Here is an 11,789-nt window from a genome sequence, read left to right as displayed (position 1 = left end):
GGCTTAATCAAAAGGATAATTTGAAACATATATTCAATTCATCTTACACCATCTTATAATGATTTTTACAATGCAACTATTCAATTTCTATTTAATCTAATTTTAAAATTTTAGTGAAAACTACAATCAATTTAAACAATTATCAAACAATGAAAGTAAAGAGACAGAGATAGAGAAAACAAACACTATATTTATAGTAGTTTGACAATTGTTGCCTATGTCCACTCTCCTCAAGTTCCAATTGAGTGAGAGTTCTACTATTCTTAAAGATTCAATCAAACTTCCAATTCTTTACAATTGGATTTCCATCTTCAATGGGCACTACACGTACCCTTCAAGCATAATTCAACTTGAAGCTTTTAATACTCAAAATCTTCAATGACAATAAATGGAAGCACTCTCAACCTAGCTTAATGAAAGAACAAGTACAATGTGTTATAGTCCAAAGGTTCTCTTAATCCAGTTTTGATGATAACAAACCATAATTAAGTTACTAATAACTTTAAAATCAAAATAAGTTTTAAGTTATGATTAAGAAAATCTAATGGAAATTTACGATAATTATCAAAGGACTAAAGGAATGCAAGTTTAAGCATGCATGGAGACCATTCAAACCTAATATATGGGTGCACGTAGGTCTTTCATATTAAACCATGCATATCTTAATACTTGTTTTATGTATTAAAATTGAATTTTCATTAAAATCCCGAATATTCTCACTTGAGCATTAGGCAAACCTTTTCAAACTTAACCTATTAATGTACTTAAAGACCTTGCCTAGGTGTTAAAAGTAAAAGAATTTGAAAAATATAGGTATTTGGGCCAATTTGGGTGAATCGACCAATGAACTGGTCAACTAGCTCAATCGAATAGAGAACAAGTTGATTGGCTACCTCTTCTTGATCGAGTATCAGTTGTGGAGTATAGGTTTTCTTCTCTCTTTTCTAGTAAGTTTGCATTCTCAATTGAGGGTGAAACTTTCTCGATCGAGGGGAAGGTCTTCTTGATTGAGGCTCGATCGAGGCCTAATGGTTACCTACTGTGCATTTAATGTTCAACAGCTAGTCAACTGATTGAATTGGAACTCCATTGAATGAGATCATTTTTTGGTGTTTTTGGTGTCCAAAATTAGAAACATATAAATTGAGAACTCCACTTCCTTTATGATAAAGAGAATACCTACAATTATTTTTTCAATTACTTGTTTCTCATTAAAAGCTCTCATTTTCTATAATCATTTTCTCAACCACTTGTTTGATTGAGTTTCGATTTAACCGGTTGACTTGTTGTTGAACATTTAATGCACTATAGGTGACCATTGAGGTTTGTCTGGACCTTGATCGGACAAGGGTTACCCTTGATCAGAAAGAGAAGCCTTTTGGAAGAGAGAAAATTTTTGTGTACCCTTGACCAGTCTTTGACCAGGAAAAGGGAACTAGCTGAACCAATTCCCAATCGATTGAACCAATAGGACACAACCTTGATCGTTTAGATAGAAAAGGTTCAAAAACCTTTCCTTTCTTAAACCAATCGTTTCTAACACTTAGGTAACATCTTTAAAAAAGTCTTATGACTAATTTTGAGAGAATTTGCCTAAGGTTTTTAAGAATATATTCAGGTTTGATAAAACGTTCTTTTTAAGGAAAGAACCGAGTATGAAAAATGATGTATGAACAAGTTAAGATTCCTAGATGCACCTAAGTATCCATCTTACATTGAGTTCCTAGACGTGAATAATCTCCATGCACATTGGATTTCATACTCTTTTGATCATTTGATGAGTAAGTTGATTTTTTAATTGAATTTCACATTTAATACCTAAAACTTATCTTGATTTTAAACCATTAGTGAAGTTAACTATGATTTGTTATCATCAAAACTTACTTAAGGAACCCTTGGACTAACAACTTCAAATAACATTTTTTAGAGACTTCAGGGCCACTGGAGGTTTACCCGGTTGTTAATTTTAGGGTCCCGTGGGATTAGTCGAGGTGCGCGTAAACTGGCCCAGACATCCACAACTATATAAAAAAAAAAAACATTTTTTAGAGACTTACAAATAAAAGCTATAGCCAAAGTAGCAAACAACTTTTATAAGGGAAAACCATCTCCATATAGTTTTTGAATGTTTCGCATAGGGTTGTGAATTGCGAGAGGGGCAGTGTAGCCTGTGTATACATTCGAAAGTCCACAATTCAAAGCCTTTGAAATGCATTGAAGTATTATTCTCCACAAAAGCAATTTGCACAGCTTGAAAATGTCACCCTGTGTGGTTCACAAAATAACAAAACTTACCTATTGAGAATGTGATAACCAAACTTCAAGTAGTTCTTGACTTTTGTAATTTTTCACATGACCATTCACTTCAATGTTGACTGTCATATCTCCATGAATTTTATAAGGTACTACATGACAAACTCCATGGAAATGTCTTCATGGTTCACAACATAGTGATGTCTACATGTAGAATAAGATTTCCGTATGAGCACTGACCCACAAATGCATGGCACTTTTGTAAGCTTTAGCCATGCAAATTCTTCCAGAGCCTGCTCTTTTCTCTACCATTTCCTATCCAAAATGCAATCTTTTTTTAGCCCTTAGGAAATCCCTTCTTCTTTTGTTCTCCTAAGAGCTAGAAAATCACAAAAACAAAGGATATTTGCACTCAGAAACAAAAAATTAAAACAAATAGAACAAGGTGTAAAATACATATTTAAAAAAAAAATTAGAACAATTGGGCTAATTAGTCCTTTTAAAATGAGTAAAACCGGTTTAAGTCTAATTGGATGAGTTTTGGACCGTTAGGCGCTTTAATAATAATGATACGCAATTCTAACTTACTCTACTCGTAATCTTACAAAAAAAATATTACCTAAAAATGATTTTGATAACATTTCTTAAGTCTTTTTGATAATTCTAAGAAAATCTTCTTGACTATCACACTAAATTATAAATCGTTGAATCCAATACTTATTTTGTTATCATCAAATGTAAGATTAATCGAACTTCGGTTAGCATCAAATATTTATACTGTATTTTTAAGATAATATTTGATTTCAAATATAGATGAGACACAGTTATATCATAGGTTTTTATAAATATTTTATATGACTTATTCCTTTTTTTTGTCCTAACTTTTTATAAAACAACTTTTACTTTGAAAAAATTTGAAGTTCAGTTCAGAGGCTTTAGAATTCCACTTTTAGATCATTTTCTTATTTCTTATTAATGAAGGCTTGGGCCTCCATAAGGCTTCTTAGGATTTCAGTGGGCCCAGGCTAGTTGCATTGTTCGCAATAGTCCAGATATTTATCCGTGGGGACACTCTTGGGCCCGCTACATAAATGGGCTGAGATGGGCCTCAGGCGTTGCAGAATTATTCACGAATATTTGACTCCGCCGATGAGAGATTGTTTGGACTCGCACGGAAGAAAGGAAGCAACTGAGAGAGACTGCAACCGGAAACCAGCGGGCAGCGATCGAAGATGGAGGTGGAGGTCGACGAGAAGGATCTGAAGGCTGCCGGAGCGGAAATGTTGACGGATGGACGGCATGGATTGCGTATCCATGGTTGGGAGATCGAGTCTCGCAAGCGTTCCATTCTCAACTCTCTAAACCTCCAACAGTTTGATTTCTCTATCTTCTTCTCTTTATATGTATATAGGCTTTGATCTTTCGCATGTTGGAAGTATTTTTCTTCTTTTTTCGAAAGCAGATTGCCTTCAAAGGATTAATAAATTATTGCATCTGTGAAATGTAGTTGTCTGGGTTGTGAATTTAGGGTACTGTCCTCGTGAGCTATGTGCAAGTATTTTTGTTTTTGAGAGAGAAATAGAGGAGGTTCGGCTTTCAAAAAGCAAGAAAATTGCTTCAAAGCGTGTCATGGATGGTGCATATTTGCTGATTTTTTTTTTTTCCCTTTTGATTTACCCTTGTATTATTTTCAACTTAGTGCCTGGTATCATCAACGTCGACAAACATATACACCATTCTCATGGAATCAACAATTAATCTTCCCGATTGTGGTTTCAAGTGAAAATCTTGAAGCAACTCTATCAATAGTTGGTTAATAACAAAATAAGCGTTAGGAGTTGACATATGGCGGCTAGTGATATGTTGGGTTAATTGGCATGGGCTTAGATCATGCTGTAAAGTTCTTTCATATTTTTGTTTTTTGGGTAACTGGGAGATGTAACAATATTGAAACTTTTTAAATGCGATAAATGTTATATTGATTGTTGATGGTTTTTCAGGTGGGAGGAAAAACTTCAAACATCACACTTGCCGGAGATGGTTTTTGGGGAAAGTTCTTTAGTTCTTAAGCATGTGAACAGTGGCATTAAAATTCATTTTAATGCTTTTGATGCTCTAACTGGATGGAAGCAGGAAGCGTTGCCACCAGTTGAAGTTCCTGCGGCAGCAAAATGGAAATTCAGAAGGTTAGCTTCATCACCCATATGTTCGTCTTTATTGTAACATATAAATCTATATATACTATGCATCGCTGGATGAGGTTAAAGCAGGAAGTTAGTGACTTGTAATCGCTATTGAGCTAAAAGAGGGGAGGTACTGTTGAAGATCCATCATTATATTTGTCCACTTTGATCACTTCTAATCTTCTTCAAGATTGGTTCACTATGGACATATTTTAAGATCTGGATTAGTTATTTTTGTTACCTTATTTATGATTCTACTGCACTAGCTTCAGGTCTTGCATATGGGCTATAATTTGATTATTAGAATCTAGGGAAGGCTTAGGTGGAGGGGGGAAAATTGTTAGAGAGTAATCACTCACTGGGGATGGGAACTTGTAGTTGGGCTTGAAGAAACTGTTGTGTCTCCATAAGGTTTGCTGGGGAATGGTAAATGCGTTAGAACTAAGGGTTCACTCTCCTTGCTAGAACATCTCATATATTGAGGCTGGTCACAAACTTGATGAAGGATCCAGGAGTCCTCTAGTTGAGAGAGAGAGAGAGAGAGAGGTATCAATACGTGGTAGGTAAGCTAATTTACATATCACATAATAGACTTGATATAACATATGTTAGTGTGGTGAGCCAATTAATGCACAATCTCAAGGGGGTTCACATGGAGACAGTTACTTGGATACTTAGATACTTGAGATTACTCATGGCAATGGTATTTTGTTTTAGAAAACTGGGAGGATGACACTTGAGGTTTATACAAATGGTGATTGGACAGGATCAATCACCAATAGGAAGTCAACATCTGGTATTGTATTTTCTTGGGAAAGAATTTGGTAACCTGGAGGAGCAAGTAACAGTACGTGGTTTGCCAGGTCTAGTGTTGAAGCAGAATTTCAAGCCATAGGTCTAGTGTTAAAGCAGAATTTCAAGCCATTGCATGTGGACTATGTGAGCTTCTTTGGACAAAAATTATTCTTACTGATCTTAGAGTAAGTTGGGAAGGCCCTATAAAGCTCTATTGTGACGAAAAGTTGGGTATGACCCATAATCCAGTTTAATATGATCAAACTTATTACATCAAAGTTGATCTTCATTTCATCAAGGAGAAACTAAATAGTGGGTTGGTATGCACCCCTTATATATCCTCAAAAAGACAGTGGACCAACATACTGACCAAATGACTTGCAGCTCAACCATTCCAATCTATCACAAACAACTAGGAATAAGGCATATTTACTCACCAACTTGATGGGTAGTGTTGGAAAATCGGTGTTGTATTGTCAAATCATATAACTTGTATAGGCTGGGATTTACTTTGAATTTGTTTTTTTTTTTTTTTTTGTATAGTTGACTTAATTTATTTGCTATAATCTATGCTGCATAGGTTTGGTACGAGTGACGGATGTGAGCATGTGTCTACTTATCTAATCTTTCACAACTCAAATTTAAGGATATACTAGTATAGTGACTTGGCTTAAAAGGAGCCAAAAAAAGGCACAAGTATTGGGATAGGCATAATAAAAAAAAAAATCAATTTAAAACAAATTGGAAGTGAAGATATCCTTTGTAAAAGCTCTTATCTTTTCCCTTTAATCCCTTTTTTCCCCCTTTCATCTCTAAATATTTGTATAAAAATTCAATTTTCATCTAACTTTTTTTTTTTTTTTTCTAATGTAATTATTACTAAGAAAGTTGAAAAAAATAAAAGGATATTAACGAGAAAATCAAACAGTCAACTAAAGTAAAGTAAGAATGTCCAATAGGAATTCCATACCTACACCAACATTATGTCATGTAGTGTCAATAGGGGTATGTTGAGTGAAATTTAAGGATCCGGTATCATAGCCTATAATCAGGGACTGATTTAGTTGCTGATTTATTTGTTATAATTAGTGGCTGATTTAATAAAGTAATTTTAGGCCTATATTAGTGTAAATTCCTTTTTTTGATAGTTAAGATCATAAAGTATATATATAAAGCGGAGACGTAAAAAAAAAAAAAAAAAAAAATTCCCCAAGTATATAGGAAGTATATAGCAGAAGCCTAAAGGCCCACCCAAGAGGGAAAAGGGAAGAAACAAAAAACATTACATGTCCTTTCTTAGAGTCTAACCAATCAATGAAACTAACAAGAGAATTAGGGCACTTATCTACAAATACCCTAGACCAAGACCACAAATTACATATTCAGCCTTTGGACTGATAACTCCTCCTTGTCAAATGTTAACAAGTTCTTTTTCTTCCATATTGACCAAAAAATACATAAAGGAGCTACTTGCCAACCCTTTTTATGGACTTTACCCATGAAGCACCCATGCCACCCAAGGAAAGTCTTGTTAATCGAGTAGGAGAGAACCCAAGATACCTCAAAGAGAGAAAAAAGTAGATGCCAAAGAACCTGTGACTTTGCATAGTAAAGAAGAATATAATCAACAGTTTCTTCTTTGGAGTGACAAAGAAAACATTTGTTAGCCAAAGAAAACCCCCTCCTTTGGACCTGGTCTAGAGTTAAGATTGTCCCCCAAGTCGCCTCCCAATCGAAGAAAGCCACCTTAGGAGGTGCACAAGATCTGCAAATAAAGCTATTAGGGAACAAAAGAGGTCATCGAGCTCCAAAATAGAATAAAGAGATTTGACCAAAATCACAAAGTGGCCCATCGCCACACCACTTGTCTCTCCAAAATCTCACTCTCTAACCATTTCCCACTTGGAAGGACAATTTGCTACTAAAAAGATCTCTCTCCTTTCTTATGGCTTTCCACAACCCAACACCATACCTCTCTCTCACCTCACATGAATGCCACCCCACAACATCTTCTCCATACTTTTGATTAATGACTTGCTTCTAGGGAGCCTCACTTTCATTGACAAAACACCAATTCCACTTGCACAAAAGGGCTGACATTAATGATTTGATTTTATACTAATTTGATCCATCATTTCAAACTTTATGTAACATATCATGAGTCTTTGATTTTATATTAATGATTTTTTCTTATTTTCCTCAATCAAATTGTTTAATCTGATAAAACAAGACATATTGCTGGCAGGTCTGACATTCATTTTTTGAATTGCAGCAAACCCTTCCAGCAAGTGATACTAGATTATGACTATACATTCACAACGCCTTACTGTGGAAGTCAAACACTTGAGATAGAACAAGAGAAGGTGCATATTGAGTGAAAAATTTTCTATATAGTGATAGCATGTGCTTGTACTCTTTATATTTTGTCATGAGAATCCTTCCCCAAGTGTGCATTCCTTACATTTAGTTTCTTACATTTCAGGATGCAGTTAAACTACACATTTCTAAGAACATAAGGGAATGTGCTTATGGCTTTGAATCCAGAGGTTTACCACTATTTTGATAATGCTATTTTGATTGGCGTTCTTTCTTTTCTTCCTTTAAATATCAGCATGGAAGAGGGGAAGAATCACTGGGGAGCTGCACTCTTTGTTGGGAGGAATGCAATGAAAAAATTGATGTGGCTTCACTAGCATCAAAAGAGCCTATTCTTTTTTATGATGAGGTGTGCACCTTGGCTAATGACCAGGAGCTGTGAGATATTTCTGTCCCTTGTATGCATTTGTCTCCCATGACCAAAGTAACAATTTTTACTCAACAGGTAATCTTATATGAAGATGAATTGGCTGATAATGGAGTGTCACTTTTAACTGTGAAAGTGGTAATCTTGAATCTCTTACCATTTGTACCTGGTATGGATCTGATTCCTGCATAATATTAGGATGGCTGAGGACTGATCAAATTATTTTGTGACTTTGTAGAGAGTCATGCCAACTTGTTGGTTTCTTCTCTTGCGTTTCTGGGTGAGTTAGTCTCCCTTGAATTTTTTCATAGTTTTAAGCAAGGAACAGCTTCACTCAAACAATTTATAAAACATTTGTCTATCAAAAAAGGAGGGAAAAGGACCCCTTTTATAAAATATTTGTTTGCTCCAGACTTGAATCATTGAATAAGGGTCCTATCCTCCAATATAAAACACTAAAATATTTATTGTTAGACCTTGTTGCTCCGATATGACTATTTCTGCATCAGCCACTGATTCAGTTCTTCTTGCAGCTTAGAGTCGATGGAGTGCTTATGAGATTGAGGGACACTCGCATGCATTGCATTTTTAAGGATGATGCAAACCCCATCATTCTTCAGGAAAGCTGCTGGAGAGAAGCTACATTCCAAGCTTTATCTGCAGTAAGAATATGATCCCTGTGTGTGCGCAACATTCTATTCTCTTAGTTGAAATGATAGTCATATGTCTTTTCTAGTTGCTATCAAGAAGTTCTGCTTCTGTGGGTTTTTAGGTGGCCAAAGTAATCTGTGTGTGTGTGTGTGTGTGTGCTTGCAGCATTATATTCTCTAAGTTGATACTATGGTTGTATGTCTTTTCTAGTTGCTATTAATAAGTTCCACTTTTATGGGTTTTAAGGTGGCCAAAATAACCTTTCTGTCTTTGTCTCTGTCTCTGTCTAAGTTGAGACAATAGTTATATATGTCTTCTCTAATCTCTAAGTTGACTGAGACTCTCTCTCTCTCTTTAAGTTGAGACTTAGTTCTATGCCTTGTCCAGTCTCTCTGTAAGTTAACTCTCTCTCCCCCTGCTCCTCTCTGTAGGTCGAGACGATAGTTATTTGTCTTTTCCTAGTCTCTTTCTAAGTTGACTCCCTTTCTCTGTCTCTGTGTTGAGATGTTAATTATGTCTTTTCTAGTTGCTATTAAGAAGTTTTCCTTCTATGGGGTTTTATGTTGCCATAGTAATTGTTGTGTCTCCTTCTGGGTGTTATGGGAGTGATCACCTGGTTAAATTTCATGGACTTGTTAATAGCTAAGCTAAAAAACTTTGCTAGTTTGAGCCATGGAGGGTGAACATCATTATATATTTGGCCTGTCATGAAAAGGTTCTAATGTTCTCTTTGTAGGACTTGGTGAGTGATTAGAAAGCAGTTAAGGATGATTTGGGGAAAACCAACCAATCTTACCTGGATCTTGAGTTTGTTGCATTTCTGCATTAGCTTGTTTAATCTTTCTTCTGGGAAAGCACTGCAACAATCTTGAGGAATTCTTGGGGGATTTCCAATTTTGTTTCCAACTTTCTGTATGAAAGATTCTTGATAAAAAAAAATTGTTTAGAGCTTTAGTGGAACATTTAAAAGGAAAAAAAAAAAAAAAATTGCTCTTATTCAGGCTGCTTGTTTGGAGGATCAGAATTCATTTAGTGTAAATTCTTTTTGCAAAACTTTGGACTGCTTTTTGGATTTAACTTTGATTTTCTGTTCAAAAGAAGGCCCTTGAGGCCTGGCTCAAGTGATAAACGGATGGGGATAGTTTGTGGGAGGTTTCAGGTTTTCCCAATGGGAAAAAAAATTTACCTATAAAAAAATCTGTTCAAAGGAAGTTAAAACAAAAGGGAGACATTGAACTTCTTTAACTGCATTAGTGGGAAGGAGAAAAGGTTGAGCCTCTTTTGCTTCATAAGTGGACTTGGAAGTTCTAGAAGTATGGAACCAAATATCAATTCGAGTTATATGTGGTTTCAGAAATTTTGTGTAGGTGATCTCTTGTAGAGATAATCTTTTTTCTTTTTTCTTTTCTCTTTCAAATTGACTTTGAATTGTTGCTTAAGTTTTGGCAGCCTTGACAAAGGTCCAGTTTTGCAAATGGTTGTTTTTGATGTTCCCTTTGTTATGTGCCTCCCTTTTCTACGGTTGGCCAATAATATCTGGAATCTCCAATATCACCTAACATACCCGAGTTGACATGGCATGACATGGGTGTGAGCATGAGTATGGGGTCCTTTTCCAATACCCTTGCTTGGGATATGGCTGTTTGATTTATTTATTTATTTTTATTGAATTTCCTCGGCAGACAATAACATTGAGAAGAGAGAATTTGTTATGAACCTTTATAAGAGTATTTTAGGATAAGAAAGAAAAGATAGGAATAAAAAAGATGAGTCCTTATCAAAGATACTTTCACTTTTAATTCATTTCTAATTGATTATTGAGATGGTTTTAGCCAAGTTTATATACTTTAAAATTTGCAAGTATGAAAGATTAAACACCTTGGCACATATCCATACCAAATACCCAATATCCAAACCCAAATCAAGGCAACATATAATCAACATTACTTCATTTTTTTTCTTACAAAAGAAAAGGTACCATCATAAAATTTCATCCTAAATTGAATCTTGCCTGGAAACTTCAGACTAGTGCAGAAGTGGAGGTTTATGGAATTCTAAAACCATGACTAATGGAGTCTAGAGGCATGCCATAGACGTTGTTTAACATGGTATTCCTTGTTGAGGTATGCAAAATCTTTTAGGTATAGATCGGAAAGTGTCATCCAGCATATTGACTTCTGCTTTTGTATTTCCTTTTCCTGTTGTTACCTTGTTTAGTTATTCAAAATGAATTAATAATTGGTTTCGCTTGATTAATATTGTAATTATGAGGGATTTTCAGTTCATTGATTGATCTAATTAAATGATCCAGAAAGGATATCCTTCTGATTCTGCTGCATATAATGATCCAAGCATCATCAGCCAGAGGCTTCCCATCATCATGCATAAGACCCAAAAGCTTAAGGTGGAGTAACTGGTAAGGATGAAACTCATCCTCAAGATTACTTCATCATGGAGGAAACTGTACTTTCTTTTCATGCAAAAGGGGCTCAAATCATACCTATGTTATATTCAGAGAGAATTCAGAAATGCTTTTCAGTGGATTCTATTTTGCCTGTATATTCATGTTACATCATCTCTTTTGTTTGATTAGCAAGTTATTTTCTTAAATAATCTAGTCAGGCAAAAGAAGAACCAGCATGCAGTACATGAACAGACACTTAAGAAAACAATGTCCTGTTTTAATGTTTATACTGTGGTTACCAGAAAAAATGCAATGTCGAAAGTGAAAGTGACCAAAGGGGGCATTGAAAATTGGGAAGCAGGAATTTGAATGTGATAAGGATGCGTTGGAGAAGGTTATTAACAAGTATTATGAGAATATAAAGGCAAGGACAGAGTAGATGTTCATAACTGTGATCATTTGTAGAAGGAATTGTACAGATACCTATGTGACTTTTATCTATCAAATTCAGGACCCTTTTTTTCACCTTCAATCTTATTAGATTATAGATTGCACATTCTTCTGCAACTTGGAAGAAAATTAGCCTCAGGTGACATCCCTTTCATTCTTCATGACTCTCTCATAAGTCAAACTTCAATCGTGGGTCTGCCCCCTCTAGTTTAACACTATGGTAGTTTGATTTATGTATTTAAAACTCAATGAGATGGGTATGGTCTCTTGGGATCTTTCTTATTAGGTCAAAAAGAAAAAAGAAAAAAAA

The 11,789-nt window shown here is 35.2% G+C and overlaps 1 protein-coding gene across 1 annotated transcript; it reads left to right on the top strand.

The window, feature by feature from the left end:
- Positions 1-3,400: 3,400 nt before the first annotated feature.
- Positions 3,401-11,316, top strand: LOC117910409 (TIP41-like protein). The gene is made up of 8 exons (XM_034824481.1): positions 3,401-3,625; positions 4,254-4,439; positions 7,504-7,594; positions 7,843-7,956; positions 8,053-8,112; positions 8,213-8,254; positions 8,508-8,636; positions 10,937-11,316. The coding sequence occupies exons 1-8, from the start codon at positions 3,486-3,488 to the stop codon at positions 11,036-11,038; spliced, it is 864 nt and encodes a 287-aa protein (XP_034680372.1). The 5' UTR covers positions 3,401-3,485; the 3' UTR covers positions 11,039-11,316.
- The last annotated feature ends 473 nt before the right edge of the window (positions 11,317-11,789 follow it).

The sequence above is a fragment of the Vitis riparia genome, chromosome 3 (genome assembly GCF_004353265.1).
Source record: "Vitis riparia cultivar Riparia Gloire de Montpellier isolate 1030 chromosome 3, EGFV_Vit.rip_1.0, whole genome shotgun sequence".
In the NCBI taxonomy this organism is placed as follows: domain Eukaryota; kingdom Viridiplantae; phylum Streptophyta; class Magnoliopsida; order Vitales; family Vitaceae; genus Vitis; species Vitis riparia.
The sequence above is the reverse complement of the archived record's forward strand: the minus strand, read 5'-3'. Positions and strand labels throughout refer to the sequence as shown.

Excerpts from the sequence above, each read along its gene's own strand:
- LOC117910409 (XM_034824481.1), top strand. The coding sequence starts at position 3,486 with ATGGAGGTGGAGGTCGACGAGAAGGATCTGAAGGCTGCCGGAGCGGAA. Across the intron at positions 4,440-7,503 it reads GCAAAATGGAAATTCAGAAG|CAAACCCTTCCAGCAAGTGA; the intron begins GTTAGCTTCATC and ends TTTGAATTGCAG. Across the intron at positions 7,957-8,052 it reads CTATTCTTTTTTATGATGAG|GTAATCTTATATGAAGATGA; the intron begins GTGTGCACCTTG and ends TTTACTCAACAG.